General features: G+C 36.7%; 1 protein-coding gene across 2 annotated transcripts in view; it reads left to right on the top strand.

Annotated features, from left to right (window-relative positions):
• KLHL15 (kelch like family member 15) overlaps positions 1 to 23,120 on the top strand; it is a 28,511-nt gene extending 5,391 nt beyond the window's left edge. For both annotated transcript variants that reach the window (XM_061177924.1, XM_061177925.1), the window contains 2 exons: positions 6,767 to 7,478; positions 21,765 to 23,120. In XM_061177924.1, coding sequence (XP_061033907.1) covers positions 6,774 to 7,478; positions 21,765 to 22,874 — 1,815 coding nt within the window. In that variant the 5' untranslated portion in view covers positions 6,767 to 6,773 and the 3' untranslated portion in view covers positions 22,875 to 23,120. The remainder of the gene's footprint in view (positions 1 to 6,766; positions 7,479 to 21,764) is intronic.
• Positions 23,121 to 23,966: the final 846 nt, after the last annotated feature.

Here is a 23,966-nt window from a genome sequence, read left to right as displayed (position 1 = left end):
ATTTTTTAATGAAAAATAACTATTTTCCAAAACAACAAAAAACTTGGTGAGAAGAATGGCATCGTTTTACATTTTTGCAAATCTCTTTAATGTCTGGCTTAATAAAAGACAATAGGCTTCTTATTGGCTTCTGCATTCATATCACATGTAGTATCTGGAAAACACTGAGAGAAAGAAAGTAAGAAAAATCGCTTTTAAAATTATTATTATGAAAATTGTTTTGATCTCGCGAAGTTCTCTTCGGGGACTAAGGCCCCAGTTTTACCTGGACCACACTTTGAGAAATGCTATACCAGTCATTCTCATGCATAGAAAATGTGAGGCTTTCTTTTTTCTTTAGTCAGTGCCAAGTTTATGGAACAGGACAAACTCAGTATTTTCTTTCCTCGTAGTATCAGTATGCCGTATCATTTAGTTTAAGTTGGTTCCTCTTTTGAAAAACCCTACCGTTTGAAATTCTGAAGGCCAAGTGTAGAATACAGAAGCGTAGAAGGCCAAGGGTATACAGGTTTATAAACCATGATTTCTCTTAACCTGATAATGTGTTTTGAAAAGTTAGGATACATAATTTTTGTACATTGAGCATTTTGTATGTCAGTAAATATCTTTTCTCAAAGCCCCTTAGCAGATTATTTTTCTCCAGCCCTCATCGATTTATAGTTATTTTTGTCTACTTTTACAGTGATTAGTTCTTATAATTATTAATTTATTCCTTAAGTTCCTATAATTCTCTATCTTACACTTAAGATTTTGTATATTTTTCTTTTTGTATTCTTCTTACACTTACCTTTTTCTTGTTATTTATTTTATTTGCTTACATGTGTGTTTTTGTGTTATTTTTGTTTTATTTTAATCTAAGCCTCACTTTTTTTTCTTCTCTTTATAGCTTCCAGGGTATGGATTGTGAACAAGTTGGCTTTGTTTCACATGTTCATTTGTAAGTTTGGTTTTTTGACACCTTAAACATTTATGTTATAGATCTGTGCTGTCCGATAGAATATAATGCAAGCCACGATATGTAATTTAAATTTTTCTCATAGCAGCAGCTTTAAAAAGTAAAAAACAGGTGAGATTAATTTTAATGTTTTATTTAACTCAGTATATCCAAAATATTACTTCAGCATGTAATCAGTATTAAAAATTTGTATAATGAGATATTTTACTTTTTTTTTTTTTTAAGTCTTCAAAATCTGGTGTTCATTTTACACTTAAAGCACATCTCAGTTTGGTCTAACCATATTTCAAGTGTTCAAAAGCCCCATGGGTAGTGGCTTTCATATTGAACAGCACAGATACAAAGAGTAGTTACTCTTGTTAGGGCAGAAAAGCCTAAGGAGCCCAGAAAAGCTAGAAAATTATACTTGTGTGAAGAGAAAAAATGGAAAACAATGCCATTGCAAATGAGGTCCAGTGTTTTGACTACCAGTACATCTCCTGATCTCTTATAAACTTGCATTGTGATAAACCTTAGGGAGGTATGGCGTCTGTAGAGGGAAGTTTGAAGGGTGTTAAGTTCCTGTGGTTCTGTGGGTGATAAGGAGCATTAGGTAAGAGTTGGACAGGGAAGGCAGCATTGATTGACCTCTGGTGGGGTGCCTCCCTCTGGGCTAGACATTTAACTTACGTCAGTTTATTTGATCATCACCCCAACTCAGTAATAATAGATGATGATTATTCCTAATATATGGATGGAAACTGAGGTCAGGAAGTTAAATTTCTCCAGGTCACACCGATGGTAAGTACTAAAAGCGCTCTGATTTCAAAGATTTTGCTCTTCCTAACCACACTATTTTGTACTTCTTGCAGATCTAGTCTTAACTCTATTTCTAACTAGTTGTATGACTTGGAAGAAAAATTTCACCTGTGGACATTAGTATCTTCATCTCTCAAGTTAGAGTTGGCCTGGGTCCTAAGAGACTTTACTGAGAAAATGAGCTGGGGTTTGAAGTGCTGTTGCTAAGGAGAAGGTTTCTCCAGAATTAACTGGACTATTAAAGGGTCAGGTTTATTTTATTGGTTCCAGTAGCACCAAGTGAAGGGGCATAATAATAATAAGCCCTAACGTTATGGTGTACTTAAGGGCCATATGCTGTTTGAAGTCGTTACGTGTATTAACTCGTTTAGTCCTCACAGCCAACTGTGAGGTAGATTCTATTAATGTTAGAATCCCCTTTTTACACATAAGGACATGAGAACGCAGAGAGGCTAAGTAGCTTGCCCCGAGGTCACAGAGCTAAGAAGCAGTAGAACCAGGATTCAAACACAGGCATCTGACTCCATACCTGTACTCGTAACTCACTACCATTTACAGACTGTATCATGTTGGTCAGTTAATCACTGAGTATCATTTTCTACTTACATACATGCTTCCTATAAAAGTGTAAGATACTGCTGCTTCTCTAAAGCTGTCTTATTGATAGATGCACCAAGCTTTTTCATGTAGAAAAAAAATTACTGCAAATTTCCCAGCTATTACAAATTAGTTTTAGAAGAACTTTAGATCAGATAAACTTCAGAAGTGCATTACTAAGACTTAAAAAATAGCTATAGTTTATTTACTTTGCATATCTTTATAAGTGCTTTACACATCTGTAAAATCATATAAAAAGTAGAATGAATAAGAGTTTTATGACTAAAAATTTTTAGAGATCATCGTGTTGAATGCTTTTATTTTATAGGTGCAGAGATAAGGCCAAGAAAGTTTGAGTAACTTACTCAAAGTATAGCTATTTCTGCTCTAAAACTGTATTAGTTAGGGACCTTGGTTATACGTAGGAAAAACCCACCTGAGGTAGTAAGGGGGGGGATCTATTCTGAGCATGTAAGGATTTCTCTCAGCACCCATGGGTAGGAATAGAGCTGGGCCTAGGAAGTGGAAAAATGAAGGAGTTAGGGAGCACTCCCTGTCCTCTCGTCTTGGCTTTCCTCTTCTTTCTCAGTTGACTGGCTTTCTCTGATACTCAGCCCACATGGCAGGCAGAAGTTGGTGCCCACAGCTGCTCTTTGACATGTTCTAGTTCCAGTCATACATAGTCAGTGCACGTCTCTTTTTCTCTTTCTCTCCTCTTCTTTCTAAATTCTTGACACAAGAGCGTTCATCTTGATTCATATTTCCCACCCCAATCTGACCATATGTAACAGGACAAGATCACAGGGTGGATGCCTGTCTGCTAGGAATCCCACTTGGTGGGCTGGGTGCCCAGAGGAGAGTGGGTGCTCTCCTTACATCTTTAGGGTCTTTTGCCTCACAGCTTATCAATCCTCCTCGTTCCCCAACCCCCCAACCCCCGGCTTCTTTGCCCTATGATGTTACCACCATATTAAGTATCTGGAACCTAGGTTACTGTTTTTGAGAAAGCATAGTATCTCCTTTAAAAACTTTCCTTTAGATGGAATCTTTGTCCGAAAGGTGAATATTAGCTGTTTGAGACCATGTCACATAGTGATAACTGTTGAATAGAGAGGGTTACTTTGACAAGAAGTGAAATGTATGGTATTTTAGGCACTGTCAAAATAACAGATTAATGAAACAAAGGAGTTTCCTCTCAAGTATATGAATGCTGATGTCCAACCTTCTACTATTAAATCCACATTAACTGTGACCAATAAATCTCGATGAGTCAGAGTGATAGTTGGTGTCCTTAATGATCCTGAGAAAGATAATGAAATATCAAAATTTTCATCCAGTTTAATTTGTTTTTTATTCTAATTATTTTGAAAATTGATAGTTAGTATGATGTTGATAGCCTTCTACTAACCAGAATATTTGATTATTCAGATATGTTCCTTTTGTTCGCAGTATGCATTTGTGTACATGTGCCTTATATCACTTGGAAAATTCTAAGTTCATTCATTTTACCTTTAAAAATAATTCAGGAAATAAGATCTGATAGCTTACTTTAGTCTTGAATGTGTTAGTAAAGTAGTTCTGCCAAGCATTGATTACAGTGTCTAAAATATTTTATATCTATTTTCCAAATTATAGACAGCCCTCTTGTGTTCTACCTTTCCAAAATGAAAGTATATAGCTTTTGGATTAATGGAGTGCTAATAAAAATTTTGATATTAATTTCATCTTGTGCATACTTTGCTGTCTTAGGTAAGTGAACATATTATGTGGGATAATCAGTAAGACTTACAGGTAAGTTAAGGACAAAGGGGGAGAAAGAGGCACCTAGAATGCCTCTTGATAAGACGGGGAATACAAAAGAAAGAACTGATTGGGGAGAGAGTAGAATTATGATTCTGTTTAGACACAATTTTGAGATCCCTGTGGGGCACCCAGAGGTATCTAACAGGAGATTTGCTATGTATAGTACTAGTGTAAGGATAGAGATTGGGACAGTGATGGTGAAGGCACTGATAAAGGAAGGTATTAGTAGAAACCATGGGTTTAGATGAGATCGTTGAGGGAAATACAGTGTTTAGATGAGAGGAGAAAAGGTGCAAGAACAGAATCCTGGGGAACACCAGTGTTTAAGGGATAGCTCTCTTAGATAAAAATCCACCTTCTATTGCTCCTTGTTACTTATCATATACACATATCCTGATCTCTCTCTCTCCCCTCCATATTCACGGATGACTGTGGTACCTGGCTAAGAGTCATTTTCTCCACCTCTTCAATGTTCACATAAGACCACTTATCCAAAAACTGAGAGGCAAAGTTCCCTGACCACCTGAACTCTTATAACCTCCCCACCTTGCTCCATTTTTTTTTTTTTAAAGAAAGCCACGTGGAGAGGGCTGTCTTTTTTTTTTTTTTAATTAATTTATTTTATTATTTATTTTTGGCTGTGTTGGGTCTTCGTTTCTGTGCGAGGGCTTTCTCTAGTTGTGGCAAGCGGGAGCTACTCCTCATCGCGGCCTCTCCTGTCGCGGAGCACAGGCTCCAGACGCGCAGGCTCAGTAGTTGTGGCTCACGGGCCCAGTTGCTCCGCGGCATGTGGGATCTTCCCAGACCAGGGCTCGAACCCGTGTCCCCTTCATTAGCAGGCAGGCTCTCAACCACTGCACCACCAGGGAAGCGCCCCCTTGCTCCATTTTAAAACCTTATTCTCAAACCTGCTGGGCCTTGCCACAATCAGGAACTGATCGACACCTGAAATCTTTAACTGTCGGCTTCCCAGTCTCCGGCTTAATCTCCTCTCTTTTCATTTGGTCTATCATCTCCAAACTTTACCTCTGTCCTTCTCCAGCTTAGACCTTCTTTCCTTTTCCTGATTGAGTGTTTGGGTGGACCACGAGCCCTACAGCGAAGCAGCTGGCACCACAGTCACTGCTGGCACCTGCTCTATCTCCTTCTTCAGGGAGGCCATCCTGGCAGCCTCACCACTCTATTACCAGTGCCTTCCCCTTTGTTAACCAAAAGAAGAGCACCTCTGTGTGCCAGGCATTACGTTAGATATAGCGGTATATGCCTTTCAGGAATCCCCTCTGCCATATTTTAGAAAAAGGACAGTAGAAAGCTAAGAGAAGGCTTATTAGAAGGTAGGTCGTAAGCTATAGAAGAGCATTTTGTTCTAAGAAGAACATAGAAGAGGGTTGTTTTGTTTTTTGTTTTTAAATCAGAAAGCTGAGAAAACTTTCTGTGACCAGCATGAGCCTGTAAGGGAGTTTGTTTACACTGAAGCAAGGTTCCACAGGGCACAGTGGAAAGGGTTGGGAGGGAATTCGTGGATGGGAGGATGTGTCATTGTGGAGGAAGCTTGGAGCTGTGTGAGGATGAGAGTTGAGAGGATAGATAGTTGGCCTGGGGGGGTTGTGTGGAAAGAAAATTACTTTGCTTCATAAACAGTCTAGTAGACTGAATTAGTTTATTCTGCTTAAGAGATCTAATTATAAGCCCACTATTTGGCTTCATTTCTCTGATATGCAGAAATGCGGTTTAATTTCCTTTAAAAATTATGTATTTATGTTTTAAATATATAAACAATACATGGTCATTGTTTTTAAAAATAAGGTTAATGAGGTAAGTAAGAAGGAAAAGATAAACCTCAAAATTTCTTGAAGTCCCACTACCCCAGGGACATCATTTTGGTATATATTCCTCCAAACTTTTTCTCATCGAAACATATATATTATATATGTATATTTAATTTTTGAAAATATACTGAGTATACTGCAGTTGCCTGCTTTTTTTCCCACATAACAACAATACCTAGTAAATATTATTTCTTAGAATAGGTAGATTGCTGCCATCATTTTTAGTTGTTAAAGTAATCCATTGTAGGACTGTACCGTATTTATTTCTATTGTTGGGCTTTTGAATACTTTCCAGTTTTTTATTATAAATAAGGTTAGAAAGAAAAACCTTGTGTGTGCAAGTTGGCATATGTATCTGATTATTTCCTTTGGGTAAGTTTCTAGGAGTTTTCAAGGTCAACAGTGTACCTTTTGGTTTAATTTCTTTCTTATCTCTTTTTCTCCTGATTTAGTATTTGGCTGAGAAATCCTTTTTGGATAATTTGGGGACGTGTTTAAATATATTTGGTAAACAGTGTAAAATCACTGGGATAGGCATATATTTGTAAGTTAACAATTTACCATTGTTGAATAGATATTTAATAGATTTTTTTCCCCCAGGTAGGGAAGCCAAAAATATTAGCCCACAAACCTTTAAGTTGTTTTCTCCCAAAGGGTTTCTACATGTAGGACTTAGGCAGTGGAATTGAGATAATTATAAAAACTTTTTAAGCTCTAAGTTAATAATGTCTTCAGAATGCATGGAAATGATTAACACAGTTTTCTTTGATTACTTTTTTTCCAGGTGATTCATGGCAGGGGACGTGGAAGGATTCTGTTCCTCCATCCATGACACCAGTGTCTCTGCTGGGTTCAGAGCACTGTATGAGGAGGGATTGCTTCTTGATGTCACTCTGGTTATTGAAGATCATCAGTTCCAGGCCCATAAAGCACTCTTGGCCACCCAGAGTGATTACTTCAGAATTATGTTTACCGCAGACATGAGGGAGCGAGATCAGGACAAAATTCATTTAAAAGGTCTAACTGCTACCGGTTTCAGCCATGTCCTTCAGTTTATGTACTATGGAACTATAGAACTGAGTATGAGTACTGTTCATGAGATTCTTCAGGCTGCCATGTATGTTCAACTTATAGAAGTGGTGAAGTTCTGCTGCTCTTTTCTATTAGCAAAAATCTGCTTAGAAAACTGTGCAGAAATTATGAGACTCTTAGATGATTTCGGTGTAAACATCGAGGGAGTCAGGGAGAAGTTGGACGCCTTTCTGCTAGACAACTTTGTACCACTCATGTCCAGGCCTGACTTCCTGTCTTATCTGAGCTTTGAGAAGCTCATGTCTTACTTGGATAATGATCATCTGAGCAGGTTCCCAGAGATAGAGCTGTACGAGGCTGTGCAGTCTTGGCTGCGGCATGATAGAAGACGCTGGAGACATACCGATACCATCATTCAGAACATCAGGTTTTGTTTGATGACCCCATCCAGTGTTTTTGAGAAGGTTGGTGCATTTGAAAGCAATAGACAGGACTCATCGTTTAGCTAATAAGGCAGTATGTTTTTATAGATAAGATTCTCAGGCTTGGTCAGGAGCCAGAAAGAATGAATAGTTTTTAAGAATAGTTATGTGTAAGAAGTCTAATTTGTTGTAGCTTGTGTATTTAGGTTTTTTAAAGCACATTTTGTGGGTGAAAGATGGACCAGGTAGGTGGTAGAATAGTTTCATTTTGAAAGTACTTTTAAAGTTGAAGCATAATTATTTAACCCCAAATATTATAAGTTTGCTTTAGCTTCTCTTTCTTTTCACAGAGTAATTAAATTTGAACTGGGTCCGTCTAGCTCTCTTTTTAAAAATGAATTTAAGTGATACATGCTGAAATTAGAGTTGAGAGGAGTTTTGTAGTTCTGAATGATAAGTATTAACACAATTTCGTATTCCTCTAAAATGTAGTGAGGAAACATAAAATAGCTCTTGAAAACCAGTAGGCCCTGGTGGTGATCTTCTTCCCTACTCTTGCCTAGTTCTGCGCCTCCCCGTCCTTCTCCCCCACCCCCCTTCACTGTGAATACTAACTGAATTTAATCATGAAAACATATGTTTGTCTAAAACCGTTGTTTTGGCATTTCTAAACAAATAGACTATAGATCCTCTATCTACATTGATCAAACATCCCTGTGCACATTTTACCATGTAATAGTTCTGCTGTCTTAAAATTGTCTTTCTCCAAAACAGCCTTGGCCTTTTTGCATGTAAGCATTTTTCATTTTTATATCAGAGTCTCAGTTGTGATGCTCTCTTGCCCAAAGGAGAGAAAGCAGTTTCAGTAATTGCTTAACTTAATTGGTTTCTAATCACATGGTTACCTCTGGCGCTCTGTTTACTTCTTGCATCTTTTCTTCTTTCTAGAAAGCTCACTTAAAGCTTTGGTCGACACCCTTCATGTTAGGTGGTTCCTCAGCTTTAGTTACCAGACCTGGTGATAAAAATATAATATTTGCAAAGGAGGGTTGTTTACACCATTTGAAAAATAAACAAATTTGCGCCTTCGAATAACACTCAGCAGCCTGGCATGTCTTTTTTTTTCCTCTCTGAAATGCTGTGAAATATCATTAACTTAAACTTTTACTAGATAACTCAGTTTTGTGGGATTTTATCTTTATTCTCAGAATGTACTGATATGACAGAAATAATTGAAACTGAAGAATACATTTCTTAATTATTTTTTGTTCAGTGATAATCAGCCCCACATCAACAATGTAAATCATTTTTCTCTGATGTTTTGATTTTTTTCCTTACTATTGTTTTTATTGCTCTCTTTTCCTGGGGAATCCTGTTTTGTCTTTACATGTTAGATGGAAATGCTTTCCCACTATTAAAGCAAACAGACCCCCCTCAACTTCAGTCTAGATGGAAGTGCTCATGAAATAGAGAATAAAATTTCCCCTCTTGTAGGACATTATGATGGATAATTGATAGCAGTAAATGATTAAGTGCTGAGCTGCAGAGCCTTTTTATATTCCAACTATCAGTTCAGGGTGGTCAGTAGTGACAGTGGCTGGAAGTTAATACCATCAGGTAATTTTGTAGGTTTTTTTTTTTCCATCATCTTCTTTCTTTCTTTCTTTCTTTTTTTTTTTTTTTGGCCGCACTGCGTGGCTTGCGGGATCTTAATTCCCCGACCAGGGATCGAAGCATGGAGTCCTAACCACTGGACCGCCAGGGAACTCCCAATTTTGTAAATCATATAAAACATCACTTGTACCTTCTGATGGTTCTGTTTGCATATATAGCGTAGGATGTGGTTATTACTTATTGGCCAGGTATTGGGAATCTCATCAGAATAAAAATGTTGTTAAGGCTTCCTTCTTGAATTAATTTCTTACGAAAACTTAATAAGGCCCTGGCTACAGAGAAATCTTTCTGTTTTTTATAATATAAATCTTCCAGTTTTATTTGTGATACTGGTAAGGTAAATGGAAGGGAAGGTAGTCGGTGATTCTTGTCTTAGCAGTGTGTGAGAGATAATGTTTATCAAAGGAATGTGTTGTAAAACACTTAAGCAGATTTGAGACCTTATCTCTAGAAATTAAACTTCAGAATCTAAAGTGGAAAATTTGGTTGGGAAATAAGAATTTGGACTGTTTCACACCATACTGTTTTGAGCTCCTTGAAAATAGGGCCCATCTATTTTTCCTGTACTCAGCACTCTGCAGGTCTCAAACAAGGCCATTTTAAAACCATTATATATGCATGGAACCAGAAAGGGCACAGAAATAAAGACATAGTACATCTGTGCTGGTCCTTTTTTAGTATGAGAATCTACATGGGGAAAAGTGTAGGCAGTTTTGATTTGTGGTTTTATCCTATTTGCTGAAATTTAGAAAAATGGAATGTTAATATGCACTTTTTATTTTTAGCTTTCAATTTTTAAAAACTGTCTATTAGACTTTGTAAACATACAAAAAAGCTGAAGGAACAGTAGAATGATCACCCATAAACATATCTTGTAGGTTAATAGTTGTTGTCATTTTGCCACCCTGGTTTTAGATAGAGAGGAGAGTGTGTGTGCCTTTATGTAAAATTTTTGTTTTTTGCTAAACCATTTTAAAGAAAGTTGTAGATGTGACGTTTCCTCCTTAACTACTTCAGCAAGCATCTTATCTCCCAAGAGTGAGGAAATTCTACATAACCATAATAGCGTTATTGAAATTAACAGTCATTCCTTAATATCGTGTAATATCCACTTCATTTTCTGATTTTCTCCGTTGTCCCAAAAATGTCTTTTTTAAGCTGTTTCTTAAAGATTTAATCAAGGTTCATACAGCACATTGGTTATTATGTCTCTCTTTTAATCTGAAATTGTCTCTCCTTTCTCTCGTTTATGATGAGGATGCTCAAACATACAAAAAGTTGAAAGAATAGTATAATGAATACCTATATAGCTATCACCTAGATTCAAGAACTGTTAACATTTTACCATATTTTCTTTATGTAGATTTTTTTCCCTTTGCTGAACGTTTGAAAATAAGTTGAAAACATCATGACATCTCGTCCCTTAATACTTATTAACATGCCTCTCCTAAGAATAAGGACTTTTTCCTACCCAGGTTCAGTACCATTCCACCCAGGAAAATTAACAATAAGACCCTGATATCATCTAACAGCTAGTTCATATTCAGAGTTGTCCCCCAAATGCCCTAGAATCCAGTCATGGTTTACACATTGCTTTTGGTTATCATGTCTGTTTAATCTTTCTTAAAGAATCTAAAACAGTCCCCCACTTTTTTTTTTTTTTTAAGAAAGATCAGATTACCGATTGTCCTAGTGTGTCCCCACATTCTGGATTTATCAGATTATTTCCTTGTGTTGGTGTTAACTTAGTTCTTCTCTTCCTTATATTTCCTGTTAACACACCTACTTTTTAGCATCGTGTATTTTCAGGAACAATTACAGGAAAATATTGTTGTAATGCCAGAGAAAGTCTTGGAAAACCACTTAGCAACTCTGATCAAACTTAGAATTTGCCATTCTTTTTTGTATTAGGAGGCTAAGTAGCCCAATCCTATGACTAAAATCATCAAGGACTTTATTCACACTACTCTGCATTAGGTTCCTTTTAGATTCATAAAATTTCCCGCCCTTTTAAAAAAAATTTGGAGCCCTTCCATTCAATTTATTGGAATTAAAACTAGCTAAAGTGTCAAAATTAAAAGATTATTCTTTTTATTAAAAAAGTAGTGTATCTCTAGAACCATGCTATTCAATACAATCACTGCTTGTGGCTTTTGAATACTTGAAATGTGACAAGTCTGATTTGAGATTTCAAAGGTTAAGATGACAAAAAGGATATAAATTACCTCATTACTAACTTTTATATTGATTATATGTTGAAATGATATTTTGGATATATTGGGCTAAAATACATTATTAAAGTCAATTTCACCTTTTTGCTTTTTAAACTATGGCCACTAAAAAGTGTAAAAATTACATCTTTGGCTTACATTTGTGGCTCAGATTATATTTCTGTTGCACAGCGCTGCTCTACAAGTTCAGGGAGTAAGTTGTGCTCTAGAAACTCTAAATATGCATACATTAAACAGCCTTTCTCACTTATTTAACCCTCTCCTGGATCCTTAGCCTTTAGAAGTTCTGTACAGTTTAGTGTTAAGTGAACCTTCCTACTTAACTATTCTGTGGAATGGCTGATGAAGATAACTTAAGTATAGCATCTCTTTGTCAGAATCCTTTCCCTGGCCTCAGGAAAATAAAAAGTGATTGAACAAAGCTTCGTGAAGAAACCTTTAGAGATTTTAATTCTTCCTTTGGTAGTAACGATCAGATCTGAGCAATGGCTTTGTAAGGGGCCATTCTGCCTCTCCCTAAGGAATAGCCCCCACTGATTCCAGGGACCCGAATCATGCCCTCTAGCTGTGCCGAAATCTTTGGGTTTATTCTTCTGCAGTATCTTTTCCCCTAGTCGTCTACTGGATTTTCTCCCCAGCTGAAAACAGACTGTCTTAACTTTTGTACTGACTCTGTGGGACAGGATCATCACCCAAGAGACCGAGACTTCCAGATTTCCTCACCAAGTTCCTTAGAGGCAGTGATTCTACTTATCTGAACACCTTACACTTAGATGCCAGGCCTTGCACCGAGTGCTCTACACATAGGTAGAGTCTACAGGTTATCTCTGTTTTGTAGGTAAGAAAACAGGCTCAGAAAAGTTAGGAGTCTTATCCCAGAGTAAGTGGCACTGTCCAGACTGGAACCCGGGTCTGTTTGCTTCTCAGTCCAAGCTACTAGAGTAGGGAGAGGACCCTCATGTGCAGGAAGCATGTAGTTAACCCTGTGGCCCTGCTTGGGTGGTTTAGAAGTTGTTACAGAGTTGTGAAAATTCTAACATGTTTGCATGAACGAAACATAGCCTAAGAATTTTAATGGCACTGAAAAAAGTGTAAGATGTGGGAACACTTTAAGGTGTGAAAGCAGAATTCTGGAGTTTTCACTGTATAATCGAGGAAAGCTGAAAATAAATTTAAGGATCTTGTCCTTTTGACATGGTTAGGAGTATGATTCATTTTAACTATAGTCCATTCTCAGTTTTAATACTAGACTTCAATCTCAGTTTTTACGTAATGCAAATGTCTGTGTCATGTATTTTTACTAACTCTAATGGTCTTTGCATCTGTTAACAGAGATAAGGCCTGACATTTGTCATTCTGAATTTCAGTGATGTGAAGATTTAAATAGTTTAAACTTTGCTCTCTTTGGTCTTTTGGTTTTTAAAAAACAATTATTGCTTTATTGAAAACATTTTATTAAGTAAATGTATATTTGGCAAAATGCCTCTTTTACTTTTTTGTACAGAAAAGACCTTTTTAGCAAAATTGTTAAATTATTCATTAAAATACCCATATGTTGATTTTTTAGTAAAGTGACATTTTAATATTTTTGAACCCAGGGCATCTTCAGTATCATAAATATGCGTAAGGTAAGATTTAGCATACCAGTGATCCCCTTAGAAATTATATTAATCATCATCATAAGATCTTACAGTTTTTCAAAAGGAGAGAAAATTATTTTTTAAGGAATCAGATTATATAGATGAATTCTGCTTTATTCCAAATATTTTGTTTTATAAACTAGCTCATGATATTCAGATACCCTAATGTGCTTTTTTTCCCCCCTAACCTGTTAAATGTAATTCACCATATCCCCCCAAATTAGGTTTATTTAACTTTTGAAGAGCAAAGCTAATGTTTTAATGAGAAAAGATGTTAATTCTCCTTCACTGAGAATATATTTGGATTTAGCAAATCCTATCTGCATTTTATAAAAGTTTGTTGCTATAAGGATATTTACAGCCTTGAGATAATTTTGATAGTCCATTGAAAAAAGATAAGTTCATTACTAGTGAATATTAATCCTAGGATCAGAGTGAAAATGCTTCAGAAAGGCCAACACTTTTTTTTTTAAATGTCTTTTACTTAAGGACCAGAATTTGTGGCTTTAAAAGCTACAGTTTAAAATGGGGTAAGGTGTCCTGGACTCACCTTGAAACTGATAGAATTTAAGGATTACAAATTAAGTATCCAAGTGTACCTTACTAAGACCCTTAGTACCTTCCTAAGAACGTGGTAGCTCTCAGAACTGGTCTTCACAAAGCACTGATAATCTTCCAAATATTTCTCTATCAGCATAGTTGGTTTATATAGCATTAACAATGGACTATGACACATAAGGAAATTTATTCTTAATGTGTCGTGCTTGGGTGGTGCGATATTTTGGTTGAGGCACAACCCACTTGGTAATGAAATTGCCTGGGCAAGGACACATCTATGTAAAATGTAGGTGCTGTGTACCCTTCAGAATTCCTTCTCTTAGGCACTGCAACATGTTTTGACTAATCTAGCACTTGACCAATCCAAAATTTCTGTCCAGAAACCAAACCATTAACTTTAGTGTTACCACAGTTTAGCCCAAAAACTCGAAAAAAGTAATTATTTCTAATGACTTAAACTACAGCCAGACAAATCTAGAGGAAAAAACAAATTTCCCTCTAACCCTCAGTTTTAGAAGAAACAAGCAGTGCTGTATTTGACAATAAAAATATTTTTTAGAAGACAGTAACCTGGATTTCCAATGTGAAATTTGATTAGAATTTCTAATAAGCTTGAGTTTTTGAAAAAGTTTAAAATCCCCTTCATATATTAAATAGCACTTATACAGCTATAAACTTGAAATTACTTAACAATCAGCTCACTTGCCCCTTGGAGTGAAAGCACAGAGATTAGCAGGTTTTTGTTTGAAACTAGGTCAGTGGGTTAAGCGTACTTTCTCAGTCAATGTCTTTTTCTGCATCAGTCTCTTTTTTACCAACCCCTCCCTCCCAGCCCCATGGACTTGGATGATTGTAATTAATACATGTGCACTTCTTTAAAAATCACCCAAGGTGTTTTTCTCCTCTCCAGTCTTCTGCCCTTTGTGTATAGATATGGAGTGCTCTTATTTTCCACCTTTGACTTGCATTCACTCCAGGTTCCTGGAGTTGACTAGGTGTTGACTGCTGTGAAATCCCCTGGGAAAGAGACTATTAGAAGGTTGTATTAAGCTGGTAGGAACCTATTGAAAATGGGAGTTAAAAAATTCAACCTTACTTGCTGATTTTCCTTTTAAATAAAAGGGAGATGAAAACAAAAGCATAGAATTGGAAATTGACTGTGGAGTAACAGGAAAGGAAGACATGGAATGGGGACAGCCATATTTACTTGTAAAAGGAGAAAATCTTTTTAATGAATTGGGAAATAAAGAGAGGGAGAGAAACCAAATGATAAGCAGAAATCGAAAAGGATCAGAGAATTCAGAAAATGACTGGAGAAAAGGTTAGGAGCAGGAAAGGAACCAGGGGGGTATATTAAGATTTTAGGCTTTAAAGTTTTAATTCTCAAATTTAATATTTACCCAGAAAATGTTACATGTGTCATAGGTAAGCCTTGCTCATTCAGAAGTTAGTTCTAGGATTAAACCTTTTATTTGACTTTCCTTCTGCTCTTCCGTATTTATAAATAAAATATTGACATAGTTGAGAGTATTTCCATAAGTAGGGAAAAAATTGTGTAAAAAAAGTTATGAATTCTAGAACTTAGTTGTACTATCTAAATATTAGTGTAATCAGGTGATAAGATATTCTTAAGTCTTTTACATTATTTTCTACCTTTTAGGCTTGTGCACTCATTTAATTTCTAGTGGTGCTCTGTTACTGTTGTACCAAAATTGGAAGGAAATTAGACTTTCTAAACCCATTTATTTATCTGTCTATTTATTTATTTTTGGCCTTGCAGCGCAGCTTGTGGGGTCTTAGTTCCCCGACCAGGGATCGAACCTGGGCCCTTGGCAGTGAAAGCGCCAAGTCCTCACCACTGGACCCCCAGGGAATTCCCTAAGCACATTTATTTATTTATTTATAATTAATTTTTATTGGAGTATAGTTGATTTACAATGTTGTGTTAGTTTCTGCTGTACAGCAAAGTGAATCAGTTACACATACACATATCCACTCTTTTTTAGATTCTATTCCCATATAGGTCATTACAGAGTATTAAGTAGATTTCCCTGTGCTATACAGTAGGTTCTTACTCGTTATCTATTTTATATATAGTAGTGTGTGTATATGTCAGTCCCAATCTCCCAGTTTATCCCTCCCACCCGCCCCCCTTTCCCCCTTGGTAACCGTAAGTTTATTTTCTACATATGAAGCACATTTATTTTTGAGTTAAATATTTTTCACTATCTATAGAAAAGTTGAAGGGATAGAGGACTCACCAAATTGTGCTGAAACTCTTATAAGAATATTGTCCTGAGGGAGTCCTTTCCCTTGCCCCCATTTGCCCTGGTCACTTGCCTTCTGAAGCTGTCAATACTTTAGACTCTTGCCTACTTGGAGAGGACAGGATGTGTAAATCCTTTTTAAAATTTGTTTTAACTGTTTGGTATTTGACTGCAATTATAGTGTTATTGAGAGGATTTGTGCTTAACAGGAACTAATTTTTTTAAATAGCCTTATCCCTGGTCATTTTTCAGTTTTTCAGGACAAAGGGATTGATTAAAGGCATTTTGTAACTAGCTTTTTTTGTGATGATTTTGTTTCACATAAATCAATACAAGCTTCAGTTCTGAGCATGATTTTATAAGTGAGCCTCTGATATCAGGGTAGATGCTTTTGCAGTACAACATATAAAGGCTTCCACATTTTACTGAATTACCAAAATTAATATCAAATGTAGCTGTGGTTCCCAAAGACATAATTTGTTTTCGCACTAAAGCTCCATGACAGTAACTGCTTTATTTCTGGGTATTTCTTTTGAGAGTACTGAATCATGGAGGAAGGATGATAAAACTGACAGCCAGGACTCAGTCTTCCTTCCACATGACACCTTATACTCATCATTGCAAAAATTAGGTTAGCAGTTTTGGATGTAGGAGGGCCAGAGAGATGTCTGTTCATGCAACTTACTCCTTTTATAAAGGGAAAATACCTAAACTGGAGGCTCCATGGTCACACAGTGACTTGGGGACAGTGTCAAGTCTAAGACCTGGGATCTTGAGTTCAGAGATTATTCTAACCCTCAGTCCTCACCCCTCCCACCTCCCTACAACTGGATAAACTAATAAAAGGCCTTTTGTTTCTTTGGTTTAGTATATTGGGCATTTAAAAAATCCTTTTGAAAGGTGAAACAGCGGATAATACCTTAAATTGGCTGGCTGAAAGCCTAAAATCATTTTTTAAACTATAGCCTGTTTTAGTAGATACTTTTAAATTGTAGATTTTTAATCAAATAAAGGTAGTAAGCTCTATGGAAATGCCTGTTTTAATTATATTGCCTGCTTCATTTTAATTCTTTCAAAATTAAGAGCAGTATAAACAAATTACCTTTAAAAGTTAAAAATTTAGTAAGTGGATTATATAACATTTTGACAGTGAGAAGAGAATCATGGAATTTTTACCCAGTGCTAATGGCTAGCTATTATTTCTTTGACTTAATAAATATATTTAGAGGAATCACATTCAAAATTATTAATTTCTCACATTTTCTCTAAATGCATATGTGCATGCACACAATTTCATTAAACCAAAAGATTAGAGGAGGAAATGGCCAATTTAAAATTTTCAGATCACTGTTTTTAAGAGGTAATAAATACTTTCACTTCAAAATGCTTTTCATAATACAATTTTTTAAAGTATCGAAGCAAAAAAAGTGATAATCTTTCCAAGTTTTAAAATAAGACAGCTTTTTAAATCCTAGAAAGGATAAGGAAAGTATTTCAGAACATGAAAGAAATGTCATTCTTTCCATATCTTTCTTTTGAGAGAGCCTGATACACAGATAGTTAAACTGTTATATGAGGAGCAAATGATGAGAGAAATGCTTTCTCTGTGAAAAGATGAGCCCCACGTTTCTTTTTGGATAGCTCCCTTCATTAATGCATTTTAAGTGATTCCATTCACAAAGAAGCTTTTGGCCCTACACTTTTTGTTTTAAAGCAGAGTGTATCTGTAATTACTTTGTCCAGGATTATCACAGAGGCATTAATTTCCTGTTTCTATCATGAAAGGAGAAGCTAGTTATGCTTATTGATATTGTGTGGTTTTAGAGGAAAATTGCAGCAATAAGTAGCCCTGGGAAAAGGCAAGGTAGATCTAGAACTTCTAGCCTTGGCAGAGAGAAGTAGGAGCTAAATTTCTTTGGTTAGAATATCTTTTAGGGTATAATAGCTATCTCAAAAGGCACAACTTCCATTATTGTGGGCTTAGAGGTAGAACAGATCAGGTAAAGATGTAGCTTTGACTGGGACTTCAACATAGTGCTGAAGTGATTCTTGTAAACTCATTGGAACCCAAATATCAAAGGAGCACAATAGAATGAATAGGGAGAGGACAAAGGGACCAGAAGATTGGGTATATAAAAAAAAGAAAAGACTAGGAAGTGACTCTAGGAAGCCATTAAGCTGGCCCAGTTTGACGTGATCTGCAAGAACCTGGGGTTGGAAGGTGGAAAGCCATTATAGGCCATTCTGCCTAGTCCTCGTGTGATGCTGGAATTTCTCTCCAGCCCTCCTGATAGGTGGCCACACCTGGACTACCTTCAGTGGCAGGATGCGAGACTCTAGAAGTAGACAGTTCTTCACTTTGGGAACATGTACCCGTACCCTTTTTACTGTAGTCCCTGTAGAAAAGCCCAATACAGACCTATTTCAATTCTAAAAAGGGCAAGCCCCTCAAGAGCTCACTGGTAACTATATGTTGTACACGTATTATATACATTTTTCCCCTGCATATACTGCTGACTGTGCAAAACAGTCCATTTTTATTTTTTGAGAATATTATATATACAGTTCTGCAGGTTTTGTCATTTTGACATTTTGAATGTCTGTGTTACTGCATGTGGATTAATCTCATTCCTTTTAATGATTGCATGTTATATACCAGAGTTTGGTCAACCAATTTCATATTAATAGATATGTGAGTTGTGCCCAGTTTTTGTGCTCTTACAAATAATAATGCAGTGAACATCCATTATGTTGTCAGTCCTAATTGCAAAGCTTTTCCTTATATTGGCCTAAAGTCTTTCTCTTAACTTCTACTTATTCGTCCTGAAAACAGTTGCCATCTTTCTCTCCTGAGTCTTCTCTTGGATTGAAACATTCTTCATCTGTTTGACCACTCTTCCTGTGATTTGGATCTCTTTGCTGTCTTCTCGACATGATCCACTTTGTTGTCTAAAGTACACTGGTGGAATTGAACACTGTCTTAGTTGTGGTTTCACCTGAACAGAGGGTGGGACTGTCTAATTCAGTCCATGATTTTATTAGTTCTTGAGACTGTCATATCACATTGTTGGTTCGTAGTGAGGATAGAGTCAGTTAAAGCTTTACATTTAGAGTTTGTGGATCCCTGGAACATCTGATAAAAGCTGTAGATTTCCCCCCTCCCCCCCCAAGTGCATTAACATAATTACTGTTGCAATTTCAGGTGGTTCATGGGTCCCTAGTGCTTCTGTTTTCTTTATGACTAGGCTTTGTTGATTACTTTGCTGAAGTCATAGGTTCTCTCATTCTCTAGCAGTGTTGTTACATCATCAAAAATTAAACCAGAAATGGTCAGTCTTGGCATTACTTGGTGAGTCTGTGTTGCCTCCTAGTTTGTAGTGCTTTCTTATATGCAAGCGCTAACTAGTTTTTAACAATGCAGGATCAGGCTCAAGCTAACCAGTCTTAGTTCGGAAATCTGTCTGGTTTCTAGTCCTCCGCCATCCTTCATGATTCCACACAGATTACAGAAAGCAGTTAAACAGCCTTATCTGTGAAGGCTCCTAGGATCCCAGGACGTGATTTGTGAGATCAGATGACTTGAACTCGGTGAGAATATCTAGCTGGTTTTTCTTTTTTCTCAGCCATCTTGGATTTAAGTTTTTTCTTAGTTATTGTGTTTGATCTTCAGATTGGAAAGAATATAATATTCTTAGCCGAGAATGGAAATAAGATAGGAGGCTGTTTCTCTTTATCTTTGTTAATATTGCATTAACCACCTCATCCAGGGGGGAATTCACTTTTTCCTCTACTTTTTTTTTTTTTTTTTTTTACTTAAACCTGTAAAATGCCATTTATTCACTATCTGGCACTTTGTAAAGTCACAATTCCTCCTTAGGCTTTAGCTTTGTTCACAATATTCTTACAGCTCCATTTCACTCTTCATAATACTTGTTTTATGTGCCTGTTTTTTACCATCTGTCGTAAGTGGTTTTTTAACATCCGAATTCCAGAAAGCTCTCTGCAGCACATCAGATTTTTTAGATACTTTCCCCCTTTCTTCCCCTCATCAGTATGTTTTGCAATTATGCAGTCAGCATTATGCTTTTGAGAGCCTCCAAGCCTTCTCGAGCTTCTTTACACAGTTTCTGATCTTGGAATTGATCCTAATTTTCCTTTGAAAATCTTGAAATCTGCCTATCCATTATGGGCACCATTCCCCTTCCTTTCTTTCTTGATCTCTAAACAACACGGCTGCTTCCTCTAAAGCTTCCTCCTACTTGCATGTCATCAGTCATGCTTTTCTGGTGAGGATTAGGTACAAAGTAACAGTTTTTCTCATTTCTCCTCTACTTTCTGGAAGACTGAATATTTACACAAACAAACGCACATCATCGGATGCATTAATGTAAATTGAGTGACACTTCCACAGATGTCCCCTGGTCAGTAGTAATAGCTAGTAACAGCTGTAATTTTTTCTGCACTGCCACATGACAGGCACCATACTAAGTCCTTTCCGCGTAGGATTATCTTGCCTGTCTCCTACCTTAGGGTTATGAGGTGTAGGTGCTATTGTCCCAGTAATACAGATGAGGAAAGTGGCTTAAAGATACTGAGTCACTTGCCCAAAATCACACAGCTTGTGAGTGGCAAAGTCAGATATTTCCTAAATTGAATTCTTAATCACCATACTGGGCTGCTTGATGTGGTGCTTAATTACTATGCTGATTCTGTTACTTCAAAACCTGTGTAGCAGTCGACTACTGGCTGTGCACAGTAGGCACTTAAATATTTAATTTGTTAGCCTAATGACCCCTCTAAGAGAAAAGATAGTATAATTGTTCTTAATACAAAGAATTAATCATACGATCACAATGATTGGACACACAACCTAATTCTTCCTAGCAAAATAACTGTGAAAGAAATCACAGCAAATAATAATAGTGAACAATTTCAATAAAGAGAAAAAGTGTAAAATCTGTCGATTTTATCTCTACAGGATCCAAATGGTAACCATCCAAATCCTAGCCCTCTTATCTCACCCTTGTCATTGTGATACAGGCTGTTTCTGCTTGGTTTCCAACTTCCTACCTCTTTCACAAAATATCCCTTGAATGTTTTAGACCAGTTTGATATGTTCTGTATCTAAAGTTCGTAGCACTCACAGATGTGCTATACAGCTTCATACCTGTCAGTTGCCTCATTTACTTAAAACTGGTAGATGTGTATTTGTTTTCATTTCCTGAAATATACTCTAAGTTCTTTGAGGAAATGGACCACATCTAATACTCTTTTTTTTTTTTAATCTCCCCACAGTAGTTAGCATGATACTTAAAAGTGCTTCATAAGATGTTAGCAGTCATTATAATTAGGTAGTTCCAACCCCAAAAACAAAAAGGAAAAAGTTTGACCTTTTCTTGTCAACTGAATTATTACTATAGGAGTTAATGATATCAGACCAAGTTTTTATGTCAAAAACCAACTGAGAATTTTGTGTGTATTTAAATTTTTACTAACTCACTAACTTAATTCCCCAAATTATTCAGTCATGGGTGTTCTTACAGTGTTCCTTGTGGTTAAGAAAACCAAGGCCAACGTTTCCTCTACCGTGAAACCTCTACTTGTCCTCGTATAGCCACCACTTGTAGCCCAGGGCCCGACATATATTAGGTGATTAATACATTTTGTTAGGGGAATTTAGCTTGTGCCTGGAAAATAACTTGTTTACTTTTAAAAAGATTGGGAATGTGCATAAATTAGTACAAATACAAATTACAAAAACAAATATGATAAAAGCTTTGTAAAAAAAATAATAAAAAGAAAGTATGTGATCTTAACAGGAAATCAGTTTTAGTAAAGTAGCTTAAAATCATAAGCTAATCATCTTAGTGGGCTTTGATATTTTGTTTGCCATTGATGTTTTGTTTTTTGTTTTTGTTTTTTGTTTTTGTTGTTAAATTCTTTTACTTGTATTCTTAGGTTAAGACATCAGAATTTTATAGATACTCCCGACAGCTGCGCTATGAAGTTGATCAAGCCTTGAATTACTTTCAGAACATTCACCAGCAGCCTCTGTTGGACATGAAATCAAGCCGCATCCGCTCTGCCAAACCCCAAACTACAGTATTCCGAGGCATGATTGGACATAGCATGGTTAACAGTAAAATACTTCTCTTAAAGAAACCAAGAGTCTGGTGGGAACTGGAGGGCCCACAAGTACCTCTGCGTCCGGACTGCCTTGCTATCGTGAATAACTTCGTGTTCTTGTTGGGCGGGGAAGAACTGGGCCCAGATGGCGAATTCCATGCTTCTTCCAAAGTGTTCAGGTATGACCCGAGACAAAACTCTTGGCTCCGGATGGCAGACATGTCTGTACCACGTTCAGAATTTGCAGTTGGTGTTATTGGAAAGTTTATTTACGCTGTAGCAGGCAGAACCAGAGATGAGACTTTCTATTCAACAGAGAGATATGATATTACCAATGATAAATGGGAATTTGTGGATCCTTATCCAGTTAACAAATATGGACATGAGGGGACAGTGCTCAATAACAAGTTGTTTATCACTGGTGGAATCACCTCATCTTCCACCTCCAAACAAGTGTGCGTGTTTGACCCCAGTAAAGAAGGGACCATAGAACAGCGGACCAGGAGAACTCAAGTAGTTACCAACTGTTGGGAGAATAAGAGCAAAATGAATTACGCTAGATGCTTTCACAAGATGATTTCTTACAACGGCAAGCTTTATGTCTTCGGTGGTGTCTGTGTGATCTTGAGGGCCTCTTTTGAGTCTCAGGGATGCCCTTCCACAGAAGTGTACAACCCAGAGACTGATCAGTGGACCATCTTGGCGTCCATGCCAATTGGTAGAAGTGGCCATGGTGTGACTGTGCTGGACAAACAGATAATGGTTCTTGGAGGCCTTTGCTACAATGGTCATTACAGCGATTCTATTCTCACTTTTGATCCGGATGAAAACAAATGGAAGGAAGATGAGTACCCACGGATGCCCTGCAAGCTGGATGGTTTACAAGTATGCAACCTGCATTTTCCAGAATATATACTGGACGAGGTCAGACGTTGCAACTAATGGCATCTTTCTCCCTTCAAAAAAGCCAAACAAAAAATTTGTTTGAGACAAAGTAGTTAATTAAAAAACATAAAGAAGAACCTCACCAGTTTTACTATCAAAGCCATTGGTCTAATATAAAAATGTTTTCATTCTGTGCTCGCATCCTTTTTTTTCTTTTTAGTGGCCTCAAACTCATGCAATAAGTCAATTCTAAGCGCTAGCTCTTGAAACTACTTCCAGAAGCAGTTTAATAGAACGATTCACTTATCTGGGAAGTTGATGTTATGCTTTAAACATTTCTTTCAAATGTCAGTGTAGGAGTCATGCATCTTCTAAGAGAAGACCTGATAAGTGTCACTGGATGTAATTTCAGTTCCTATCTATCTGAAATCTTTTTGAACATTTATTTCGGTGTATTGCAGTCTGTTAGACTTTTTGATTTTATTATTTAAGTTTAAAACTCTTGACCTTTTTGCATGGCTTTTTGCTGAAAATGCAAAAATATAAATTTTCTACAAATTTAACTTTTTTATATTCAAAACACTATTTCTAAGCTGCCTTCTCTTATCTGCATTGTGTTAGTGAAAGCATATCCATACTTGCTTACATCTTATGAATATATAAGGCACATCCCCTTTTATGCGTGGTTAGGATTCTATATTTTTAAGCTAGTGCACTTGCACACACGGTTTGCCATACTTGTTGTATTCTAGATGTAACGTCTTTTCATGTATTAACATTTTTAGAAAGTTAAAATAACTGGAGTCCTCGTTTGGTATCAGAGTAGCCTATCTTCAGTCCATACTGATTCAGTAATATTCAAACTCCTTATATTCCTGAAACATGTATGGTTTTATGAAAACTAACATTTTATGTTTTATTTTCAAAAGTAAACGTTAGTGTTGCTTATCGATGTATGTCTTCTTTTTGAAAATGTTTTTCTTTGCAGTCTGTTTAATGTTACCCTGTTTTTAGTGAGAATCGGAGTGGTATATGACAAGCCCTGGCCCTGCAGCGTGCAAGCACTTTTAAAGAGAACTTAGGTAATACCAGACTCCTAAATAAAGGCCCCTTAAAAGTAAGTGCAACTCCCCGTTCTTTACATTCAAT

Source organism: Eubalaena glacialis, chromosome X (genome assembly GCF_028564815.1).
Source record: "Eubalaena glacialis isolate mEubGla1 chromosome X, mEubGla1.1.hap2.+ XY, whole genome shotgun sequence".
NCBI lineage: Eukaryota > Metazoa > Chordata > Mammalia > Artiodactyla > Balaenidae > Eubalaena > Eubalaena glacialis.
The sequence above is the reverse complement of the archived record's forward strand: the minus strand, read 5'-3'. Positions and strand labels throughout refer to the sequence as shown.